This window comes from Manihot esculenta, chromosome 1 (assembly GCF_001659605.2).
Source record: "Manihot esculenta cultivar AM560-2 chromosome 1, M.esculenta_v8, whole genome shotgun sequence".
NCBI lineage: Eukaryota > Viridiplantae > Streptophyta > Magnoliopsida > Malpighiales > Euphorbiaceae > Manihot > Manihot esculenta.
The window spans coordinates 33,380,238-33,391,968 of record NC_035161.2 but is presented as its reverse complement, the minus strand read 5'-3'; the positions used below and the strand labels follow the sequence as shown (position 1 = coordinate 33,391,968).

The 11,731-nt window shown below is 30.5% G+C and overlaps 1 protein-coding gene, 1 non-coding gene and 1 pseudogene across 4 annotated transcripts; 1 reads left to right on the top strand and 2 right to left on the bottom strand.

Moving 5' to 3' along the window:
* Window positions 1-1,365: 1,365 nt before the first annotated feature.
* LOC110601712 (protein CHAPERONE-LIKE PROTEIN OF POR1, chloroplastic) lies at window positions 1,366-5,423 on the bottom strand. 3 transcript variants are annotated; one of them, XM_021738976.2, is made up of 5 exons: window positions 5,146-5,423; window positions 4,782-4,952; window positions 4,574-4,665; window positions 2,784-3,228; window positions 1,366-1,784 (listed from the first exon to the last, which is right to left on the bottom strand). In XM_021738976.2, the coding sequence occupies exons 2-5, from the start codon at window positions 4,925-4,927 to the stop codon at window positions 1,628-1,630; spliced, it is 840 nt and encodes a 279-aa protein (XP_021594668.1). In that variant the 5' UTR covers window positions 4,928-4,952; window positions 5,146-5,423; the 3' UTR covers window positions 1,366-1,627. The 3 variants fall into 3 exon arrangements, with proteins under 3 accessions (XP_021594668.1, XP_021594662.1, XP_021594672.1); XM_021738970.2 differs by having other exon boundaries at window positions 4,782-4,976; window positions 5,146-5,384; XM_021738980.2 differs by having other exon boundaries at window positions 4,782-4,928; window positions 5,146-5,384.
* A 169-nt stretch (window positions 5,424-5,592) lies between these two features.
* TRNAE-CUC lies at window positions 5,593-5,665 on the bottom strand. Its single transcript has one exon. It is a non-coding gene; the product is annotated as a tRNA-Glu (tRNA).
* Window positions 5,666-6,183: 518 nt separating this feature from the next.
* Window positions 6,184-7,608, top strand: LOC110610077 (annotated as a pseudogene).
* The last annotated feature ends 4,123 nt before the right edge of the window (window positions 7,609-11,731 follow it).

Below are 11,731 nucleotides of genomic sequence, written 5' to 3'. Positions count from 1 at the left end.
ATTAATAACAAAAATGTCCTGTACTCTTCAAATTCCTAAATTTCTATCCGTTTTCTCCTCAAATCAGCAAAAGGAATTCTTAACCTTCTCTTCCAGTATTCATAATATCGATCCCTTTTTTTCATAGTATGCTCCTTGCTTTAGCAAACCAAGTGGAGAAGGCGACAGCATCAGTTGAGGTGGTGGTTGGGTCGTTCCCAAATTATGCCCAGCTACGCTTACTGCCCACCCACCTACAAAACTACACGGGACAACTCAAGGCATGGAACTCATACCCTGTCAACAGCTGGTGGAAATTTTGTTCCAAGAGCTAGTGCTTTTGGAAATGGAAATGGAACAGCAAGAGGTGGATCCCAAGTGCCCGTGTAGCTGCTTACAAGGTGTGTTGGCGGCCGATTAATGGCAGCGGTGAATGCTTTGATGCTTGTATTATGGCTGCTTTTGATGCCGCTATAAGCTATAAGTGATGAAGTTAACGTGCTCTCGGTTTCTCTCGTTGGTGATCTGCTGATTTCTTTGAGATGATTGTCATGTATTGAAATGATTGTTATATATTATTATTATGGATTTAAGCTTTTACTTCATGAAAACCTGATAAAAATATTAGGTAAGGAAGAGAAATATCAACACTTTATTCTCCATCGGTATTCTTTTAATAAAATTAAATTTTAAGAATTGAAGTGTTAAATTTTAAAAAATAAAGTGATAAATCTGTTAATCATAGATGAAAAAATAATTATTTCAAAGAATAATCATTTCTTTAATTGATTCAAAATTTACTTATCTATTCAACACTAAACAATTATTCTATCATAATTTGTTTAGCTTTCGCCGAAGAATGGGAATAACGTCACTGATTAGTTCTGCCCACAAAAACAAAGCAATTGATGGACAAAAGGCGGGGCTGCATAAAAGGGTCGTGTTGCTCGAAACACGAGTGGGGGCCCTCGAGCTAAAAGATCTCACAAGTCTGTACCGATAAGCATAATAAATTGTGGTTGAAGTGGAGTGGTAAAGTGCAAATCACCCAATAAGACATAGAAGTAGCCTTTTGTTGATGGGTCCAAGTTCAACATCGGAACATAAAGATCTTCAGGGAATTCAGGGACTACAAAAGCCATCTTAGGCCATCCCAAACCACCAGTTGCAGGGACACCTTTCGCAGCTCAACTGCTCAAGTAAACCAGAATGTGGACAGAAGCCTTTCAAAATAGGTATTCACCAAGTGGCCTCATAACAAGCAAATGAAACTCACTAGATCAACCACAAGGTAATGCTTCACCACAGAATGGATAGTTGGATACAACTCCGCTTGGTACCGCAACAAAACCATCATAAAAATGTGTAAGAAAATGCAAGAAACAATGAAATAAATGCATAAACTCATCTTTTACTTTGATCTTGTTTTACACGCTTTATCTAAACAGCAAAACAGTCATTTCCACAAATCTTTTCTTCCTAAATGGGACACTTGAAAGATTTTTAAAATGCTCTGGAGTATCAATGCTACAGTTAGGAAGATGATTCAAATTAGTGAAAACGCAAGATTGTTTAACCACTGACCACTCACAAGGCATAACAAAATTGAGGTCTTGCAATGGGATCTGCTACTTGGAGAAAACTGGCACTACTTCAGATAGGTAGATGAAACCCAGAGGAGCACATAAGTTATCAATGAGGTCGTAACTTCGAAGCTCCTAAGTCCTTTAATGAAGGGGAGTGGTGGAATCACAGATACCATCAAGAATGTTCCCAACAGCCATGAGAAAATAAAAGCTCCAGCACTGCACCAAAGAAACAAACTGAGATTCAGAACATTTTACATTTCATAACTCAGGGTTGAATGGCAAAGAAGATTTATGACTGCACTTTAAGGGGAAAAAAAATTAAATAAAGAACATAGATTATGCCCAAAACTGGTGGCTCAAACGCCTTGCAAATTTTATCTTCCAGGTCTGGTTTGAGTCAATTCAAAAGCTGAGAAGGGAGTAGAAACTCAAATAAACAAATGAAACTAGCTTTGGTGGGCTGAAATAGGCTATTGTTTCAAGTTTGCAAATAAGGTTCCAGTGACAAAAAGAGGAAAATTACAAAAGATACTAGGTATCACAATTTGAAGCCCTTTAAAATTAAACCCAAGGTTATATTAAGCATTGCACTTCAGAGTTAAATTGCATCATACAATTGAAAGTAGCATAAATGTTGAAATTTTTATTGTTTGAAAAATTGAGTAATGAGCATGATTCTTTATAGGCTCAATGTGACGCCAATTCCTTCATAATTTGGAGTTCCAGAACTGCTCCTTGTCCTCCAGGGATTTACACTTCAAACAAGTACTAACAAGTATAAAATACAGATAAAATTGAACACATTTTCCAGTGAAGCTGAAAATTGAAAATGGAAAATAGAAAATCATTTTCTAGAAATAAACAAGCCTTTTATGCTTTTCCTAAACCAACAAGAATTCTGAATAAGAAACAAAGTGAAATTCAAGCCCAAAAATAACCCTGAAATCATCTAACTAACCTTTTCTAGCAAAAGTATAAATTATAAAATTACTAATGAAACCCAAAAGATTGAAATAGCATTTCATTCATTTCAATAGAGAAGTTAAAGTGGAGAAGGAATATTTCTAGAATGATACTTGTCAAAGCACCACCCTAAAAGTAAAAAATCAAACATCAAGGACTTTTAGAAGATATGATATAGATATAATGACGACGCAATAGCAAAAAGAAAAAGGCAAAAGAAAAGAGTAATGATACAAAATGTCATCAACGTACCCGTAAAGAAAAGCTCTGATTTTACTCTTCAAACGATCATATATAAAATATATTGTAGCCATTAAGGAAATGGCTACCTGAAGGGTTGGACCTTCTTCAGTTGGGAAGAGGACAGTGAGAATTCCAAGTACTAAAAATGCAATTGATGTTTTAATGATGACAAGCATCGATGGAGTTTGAAACCTGCTTGTCACAGCCAGCACAAATCGGGACTGCTTTACTTCCCTAACCTTTTTCTTAATGTCAATTTTTGGGTTCTTCCTATCATAAAACTTCTGCATGATTATTTTGTCATGAGCAGCTTCAATTGCATCCACACTAGGTTTGTGCCCAGCATATTTATGTATGAGGAAGTTCCTTGCAGCTTGAATTTCATCTTCAGAAGCCTCTCTGCTGATGCCAAGCCGTTTGTATGGGTCCCTTACATGAATTCTAGGAAAAACAACTGAAATTGAAAAAATATTTGAATGTTGCCATTTTGAACAGTATCTATCAAACATGACAAGCTAGGGCCACCTTAAAATCAGTCAGGTAAGAAACAAAATCAGAAAAATCCATTGATTTTTAACAAGCATATATTCATTTATTGCATAGTATCCAACCAACAGTCATAGGCACTATCAAAATGGAAGCAACAATAATAGCTTTCATAACTTCTATACTACAAATCTGAAATAAAAAACATTGCAGACATGAGCACCAATGGCTCAAAGGGGCCAAGCAAAAACTGCTTAATGAAAACTATCACAGGTGAAGCCCGGAATTTCTACTAACAATGACATTTAAATGTTTGCAAAGTTGCAAACACAAAATTCCCCCCAACAAATTCCTCCTGTTACTCACTTCTCAAGCCATCATGATTTCACAACTGGAAGCTAGGCTAATAACTCCACAGTCGTACCACTAGTGTGGAGATCAAAGTCACTTGTGAAGTAAGCAAAGATCATGCTTCAACAAACTCATCATCTCATTAGGATAGACTACTAGAATTATGATGGTAAAGAATGTATTAATGTACTTGTGATTCACTTAGGAAATTTACACACCATCTGAAAGGTTCAGTGTTAAGAGATCAAAGTCACATGTGAAGTAAGCAAATCATGTTTCAACATGCTACTCATCATCTCATTAGGATAGACTACTGAATTATGATGGTAAAGAATGTAGTAACCCAAACCAGTGCAGTCCAATGTTTTCCAAAAATTAAAAGTGCCATTTTTTATTTAATTGCATTATTGAAAATTAATATAAATTTTTAAATTTAAAAATTAAAAAAAATATTTGATTTTTAATATTTGATTTATAAAATAAAAGATTAAAAGTAATTTAAATAAAAGAATAATATAATAAAATATTTAATATATTAAAAATAATGACTTTATTACCCTTACAGGAAAAATAATGTCATTACCATTATATTAAGGTCCAGAAAATGCACATTCTATTAGTTATAAAAGCTGGTTACACTAGTGACTAGAACAATTTTATTAATTAATTTGGAACAACATTAACAAAATAATGGTGTATTTTGGATGTTACTAATTACATGAAATTTCAAACCACATTGAGAATTTGGACTTGATTGCTAAAATAGTAACAAAATGTAGAACGGAAGTGTAATTTTCACAAAGAAAAATAATCATATTAACCTGAAATTATGGGCAAACTTAATGGGTAGGAAATGTAAGCAAACAATTTATTTGTAAATGGAAAATTCGTATCAAAAATTACAAAGAACTAAGCAATACAGTCATGAAGACAGATTATACGATCAAGAAAGTAAATGGTACCAGGCTGATCATTTGTCATATCATCACCGTAGGAAGCACCCATCGCACTTTGCTTCACATTACATCTTTTTACAGAACCAACCCAATAACATCTGCGTGATTCCATTATATAAGAAGAAGAAAGAAAAAGAAAGAGAGGGGGAAAAAAATATCACGAACACATCCTAGATGCAGAGTTTAATACTATACAACATAAACTCGACGATACCTATCTAGACGGCCAAGGTTTAGTTCAGCTTTAGCTGCTCCAGCAGTAGGAAAAGCCGACCTTGGCCTGCCAAATAAGCCCAAACCATTCACAGGTATCCGTAGACAACACCTTGAGGGACTACCAGTTACTCCAGACACAGTCATCTTGACACCGAAAAAAAACGAACACCTACCAATGAGAATTCACAGATTGCTGCATTACAAATGCAATGGAGATAAGATAATAATAGAACAAGTAGTATCAGAAAAATCCAATCTTATGCAATTTCGACTACTCTTAACCAATGATTTTCAATAAAACGGAGAAATTGACTAGAAAATAGCGATACCCAAAATTAAGAAGAATATAGGAGCATAATTACCTGATAAAGAGGAATTAGGGATAACTGGAAATAGTAGAGACTGTAAGTTATAATCTGGTAACTGCGAGAGCTATTAGATTGAGCTCCCACTTGGCGCTGCAAAGGATAGAAGGAGAGAGAGGTCAGAGAACACTAAACCCTGCTGCTCAATTGAAGAGCGAAATGGGCTAGGGGTCAAACAGTCCAACTCGAGTTAAAGGAGTTTTTGGTTTTTACATTCAAAAAATAAAAATTAAAAATTAAAAAGGGGTTGGAGATGAGAGTTGCGGCTGACATGCGATCCAACCTAAGTGAGTGCATATAAATCAAAGGTGATAGATATACCTGGTTCTGAGGATACGCAATCTGATCCTTTCATACGACGGCGTTTACATGGTTAAAGGATCTCGAGGTGTACGGTAATCACGACGTCGTTTTCTCAGACGCAAATGCAAGAAAAAGGAAGTCTTCCGTTGCCGGGAATCGAACCCGGGTCTTTCGGGTGAGAGCCGAATATCCTAACCAACTAGACTACAACGGACTTGTTTCATACATTAATTGCACAATAAACTTGTTATAATTTATTTTCTTACTCATCCCAATTATTATTATTTACTTATTACTAAAACATATTAAATTAATTTTTTATTTAAAAAATATATTTCATTAATAATTAATCATTTCTATAAATAAATTCGAAAAATATGTGTCTAAATTATCAATTTAAATTTGTATCAAATATGTTTGCATAATACTACTTAAATATATCTTAATAGGGATAGGCATGTTAAATATTCAACAAAAAGAAAATCAAGAATTGAAGTGATAATTGATTGGTTCAGTTGAATGTTAAATGTTTTTTTTTTTTTAATTTAATTATATTTTCATATTCGGCTGCACTAAGGAAGGCAGTTGCGGAACCAAATTATCTTGAAGTCCAAAACTGAAAAATAACTTGAAAAATTCTCAAGAATCTAAGCCAAGTGCTTCATTTACTTCTTAGCCAACAGGGCAAATAGTGCTGTGTTCTGCCAGTCTGGTCTACCAAAGCCATTGAAAATGAAGCTGTTTTTTGGTTGTTATTACTTAGCAAATAATGCAAATTCATTGGTTACTCCAATTGGGTTTAGAAGGATTCTGGCATCTGAAGAAGCTTGCCAGAAATGGCTGAAGGCAAAACAATTGGGTTCTCTCAAGCATGCTTTCTTCAAGAAAGCAAAAACAGGTTCAAGACATGTTTCACTACAAAAGTGAACAAAAAATCAAGATCATGAGATTTTATTACCGCGCAAAAAGCTATCAATTCTAAACCAGTTGTCAACAACTGCAGGGTGGCCATCTGCAGGAACTAACAGGTAACACTCCACTGCCCTGAGATCCTGTATCTATTAAACATTTCCTTTTTAACCTAGAACGTTATATATGTGTCATGTATAGTGGAATGGATGGAAATTTTCAGGGATGACACAGCAGACAAAATGGGGCAGGGAGGATATCCATTGGATGCCTATGGCTTTACAACATTTGCCATTAATTCTCCTTATTTCATTGCAAAGAACATCACCTTCACTGTCAGCCTTATAGTCTTTAGATTAATTGTAACATGTTGTAGCTTCTTTCTATGTAAGCTCCTTACATATTATCTTGAGAACTACCTTTCTGATTCAAGCTTAGGATAGCTACTTATACAATTTAAAGTGGTTCACTACAGAACAAGGCCCCATCGCCACCCACAGGAGCTCTAGGAAAGTAAGCAGTACTCTCCAAATGTCAGCAGACACAGCAGCATTTATTGGCTGCAAGTTCATTGAAGCACAGTACACCCTTTATGATCACATAGGCGAACATTACTTCAACGATGCTTCACTGAGGGTTCAGTCGATTTAATATTCGGAAATGGGCTCTCATTAAATGAGAATTGCCATTTGCATGCTATCGTAAATAGTTTTGGAGCCTTGACAGCACAGAAAAGGGAAAGCTTGCTTCAGGAATCAGGGAACAGGATTCTCCTCCGTCAATTGCAAGGTCACGGGGTCAGGTATCATCTACTTGGACGAAGCATGGGGCACTTTCTCTAGGGTTGTCTTCGCATAAACTTACATGGACAATATCACTTCTCCTAGGGGATGGTGTGTCTGGGAAGAAAAAAACAGGGAAATGTACATGCCTCTTATCCTCACTCGCAGTTCCAATATTCCGACAATTCTAGCTTAGATGGAACTTAAAATTCAAACCATGCAAAATTCTTGAATCGCATGGTCTATTTACCAAAACTATCAGCAGACCAAATTTTAATCAGTTTCTGTATAGTGAAGGATTTTAACTTATTTGTGCTACGAAAGAGTGCAGGGCTGTACTTATGGTCAGTACAAGTGTTCAGGGCCAGGGGCTGATTTGGGAGGAAGAGTGTCATGGTCTAAGGAGCTCACTGAGCAAGAGGCCTGGCTGTTTATAACAGTTGGTTTAATTGATGGCCATGAATAGCTTCTCAGCTCATGCTATCTTTAAATGTCTACAGAGCACATTCATGTCACCAAAATTACAAAAATAGCATTCTCTAACTTTATCTATCCAATAGAAATTTCTTCCAAGTGTAGGCGTAGAAGAAAAGCCAAAGCAATTCCACTCCATGCTATCATAGTGGGCTGAGAAGAAATTCAAAGTAGAGATATCTAAGGAAGACCACGCAGCGTCATGTCTGCCTTAAATTCACAAAACCCACTACTCCTTGTTTTGTTCTCTGCAGGATATCTAATCACAGTGAGACAAAACCTCAACCCCCTCTGCCACCATTTACAGCAAGATAACCTTTTGCCCTGCAAATTTTGGCCATTGGATCTCTTAATTTCTGGGTCCCACGTACGGCCTACTGGGTGGGGTAAGATATTGTTTTCCATTTCTTCTGGGGAGAACTTTGTTGGAGAAACCAAAACAAGTGAAGAATAATTTAATACCAAATTATGGAAGAGTGTCTCTGTGAGTGAGTGAGTGAGTGAGTGAGTGAGTGAGTGAGTGAGAGTGAGTTTTTTTGAGAGAGCTGGTCAGCTGGGAGCCTCCCTAGGTACATATATTTCTAGTTTTATCAAATTATATTTTATTAATACATATAATTTAATTAACTCATATAAATAATAATAGCAATTACAAATATATATATATATCATGTAATTGATTTTAATAATTTATATTTTATTAATATAAATTATATTAATACAAAGATAATATATAATATAATTTATTTAAATAAAATAAATTATAATAAATAAATTAAATTAATTATATTATATTTTATAAATATTTAATAATTAATTAATGACTAAAATATATAATAATTATATATATATATAGTTATTAATAGTAAATTATATATATATATATATATATATATATATATATATATATATATATATATATATATATATATATATATATATATATATATATATTGATCTATATATAATTATTTTAGTAATTTATATTCTATTAGTATAATTCTATTAATATTGAGGTAGTATATATACATAATTTATTTAAATAGGATGAATTTTAATTAACTAATGAAATTAGTTAAATTATACTATTATAAATATTTAATAATTAATTAGTGATTAAAAAATATAATAATTTTATATTATTATTATATATATAATAATAATAATAAATATATATAATTTATTTATTTATATTTTTAATAGTATAATTCTATTAGTATATATATAATCTATTTAAATAAAATAAATTATAATCAATTAATTAAAATGATTAAATAAAATAGTAAAAAATATTTAATAATTAAATAATATTATAATTATACATATTTAATTTTATTAAAATTATATAATATATAAAATATATTATTGAAACTATATATTAAAATTATAATGTTATTATAAATTATTTAAATATATATATATAGATATATATATCGACTCTTCATTATATTTCAATTCAGTATGGATATGGTATGATTCTCTAAAAAAAATTAAAATTAAATATCTAAATAAATTTAATTTAATTCAGGTTGATTTCTATATTATCAATTTTTTTTTCAATTTCGATTCGGTTCAAAATCTTTAAGAACCGTGCACCACTCTAGTGGTGCATATTCTAAACAGCTACTTCGACACTCAAATCGGTAAATAAAAGATATGATAAAATGCTTAGAGTTTTAGTGTTCAATAATGAAATATATTTATTTCTATGGGTAGGAGATTAGAATAAATATAGTGTTTCTATAATAATTAGTAATTTGGCCGTCTACTTAATATGAAATATTCTCAATTATTTAGGTAAAAAATTCACGATTATAGTTATAATTGAGATATATCAAGTTATATTTAATAACGATAATTTTACATCGAGACTTGCATTTTTGAGAGAGGAATAAATCTTTTAATAATAATTCGAATGATGAGATATCCAAATTTTTTTATTTTAAAATAGACTACATTTTTAATTTACCACATAAATTTATTTTACGACAACAAATCATAGCTCACATTTTTTTACCGTTATATGTAGCATTACTGATTTAATTTTAAATTTTTTAATAACATCATCTAACCTTTTCTTTCCTCAAAATTTCATTATCTTCGATTTAATTACCATTATTAATACTATAACTAGATATTACAGGCTTATATATCAATCTAATCTCCATTTCCAAAAAAAACAATCAATCTAATCTAATTTTCATTTAAAATTACTCAATTTTAAATTTTATTTAATATCATTATTCACTTTTTTTTTCGTTCAACTTTAATTTGAGTAATATAAAATTTTTGTTACATGTAATTATATATTCATATGTTACAGTAAATTATAATTATTTATCTTTTTTACGTCTCTCCTAATATTATATCAATATTATAGTATTATTATTTTATATACTTGTATATATTTAATTAAATTAAATTTTAATTTAAATGAAATAATTGAGAAAAAATAAAATGAAAGCCGTGGAAAATATAAAAGAATATTATTTTCCATACAAATAAATAATAAAATAAAAGATGAAAAAATCATTTTAATTTGTCAATATAAATTTGTAATAATTAACTTTAAATTAAAATTTACACTTCTTTAATAATAACCAAATAATTTTAAAATTTAAACTATTTTACACTTCTAATTTTAGTGAAATAAATTAAAATTATTCAAAAATAATAAATATGCTATTAAAAATACTAAAAAAATACATATGTTTGAAGAGGGCAGTGCCACCCTAATCCCCTGTCTCCAGCCTCTGCAATTTCTTAAAATGATTTAATTAATAACATCATAAATTGATAAGTGTTTTATTTAATAATAATAAAAAATAATATACAATATGTATTTATTTAATATTATTAAAGTTACCAGGAATAAAATATTATTTATTTTCAAATATAAAAACTGCTATTTATAGTGTATTAATTAAAAAGTATTTAAAATTTATATAAAATTATATTTTATAATTATAATATTGACAACAAGGAAGCTTCTATGGGTCGGAAGTATACGACAAAGCTCAATGTCTTTATCAAATTGGTTCTAACTTGCGAAAGGGCCCTTCCCCTACCTTCCCCTAATGATCGAGACGGAAGCATGAAATGTGAAACGTGTAACAATATGGTTGGCTCACGGCTGTAGCAATTGTGGTATTTGGGCCTAACTAATGGCCTGTTCGGCAACCAGTTTTTTAGCGCATTGCTGAATAAAGTGATTAATTAATAATTTATGAATATTTATTTATTTTTAATTGACAACTATTAAGAAGGTTTAAAGTTATTAAAATCGCTAATGTTGCTGAATACGATGACGTTAGAAAGAAAAGAAAATGACATTAAACAAAATCAGTTTCATATTTAATTATAACAAAGTACAAATATAAAAAGAAAAATATTTCATAACTTTTCTTTGATTCTGTAAATTTATTGATTATAAATACATTAAAAAGAATTGTGCTTTTGCTTATATGATTATAAATTTTAAATATTTATCAAATTTTATTTTAAATTAATATAAATCCTAATATTTAAATTAACTAATTATTTTCATGCATGAATTTTAAATTAAAAATAATTTAAAAATTAATCAAAATTTCCTCTTTTTCTTGCACGCATCTTTCTCCTCGTCAAAATCCAACATCCCAATATAAAGGTTCATCCAACCAAAACTTTCCACTTATTTTTGTTTATTGTTCTTAATCTTTGCAGCTTTTGCTTTCTTCGTCCTCTCCTCATGCTCTTGCTTGCTTTTTTGGGTAACTAGTTTTTTTCTTTTCCCTTTTGTTTTTTTTTTTTCTCTTTCCCCCCAAATGACTTCAATTCAAATTTAAAATTTGTAAGTTTTATAATATTATAAAATTCTACTAAATTAAAGTTTACTATAATTATTCATTTTATATTGCCGTAATAAATATAAATTTTAATTTATAAATTCATATGATTTGTTAAATAATTTGGACTTTATTATGACTATTATTTATGTAATAGTTGGATATTTAATATAAAAAAGAAAACACTTTTTTTATTATTTTGATTTTCAATGAGAAGAAGAAAAATCTTACAGGAATTTTTAAATTTTATTGTTGATATGAAAATTTATTATCTTGTTGTTTGATTTT

What these genes read in the sequence shown, in the direction of transcription:
- LOC110601712 (XM_021738976.2), bottom strand. Translation starts at nt 4,927, where the DNA reads ATGACTGTGTCTGGAGTAACTGGTAGTCCCTCAAGGTGTTGTCTACGG. An exon ending in AACCTTGGCCGTCTAGATAG is followed by an intron (nt 4,666 to 4,781) that starts GTATCGTCGAGT and finishes GGAATCACGCAG; the next exon opens with ATGTTATTGGGTTGGTTCTG. An exon ending in TATGACAAATGATCAGCCTG is followed by an intron (nt 3,229 to 4,573) that starts GTACCATTTACT and finishes TTTCAATTTCAG; the next exon opens with TTGTTTTTCCTAGAATTCAT.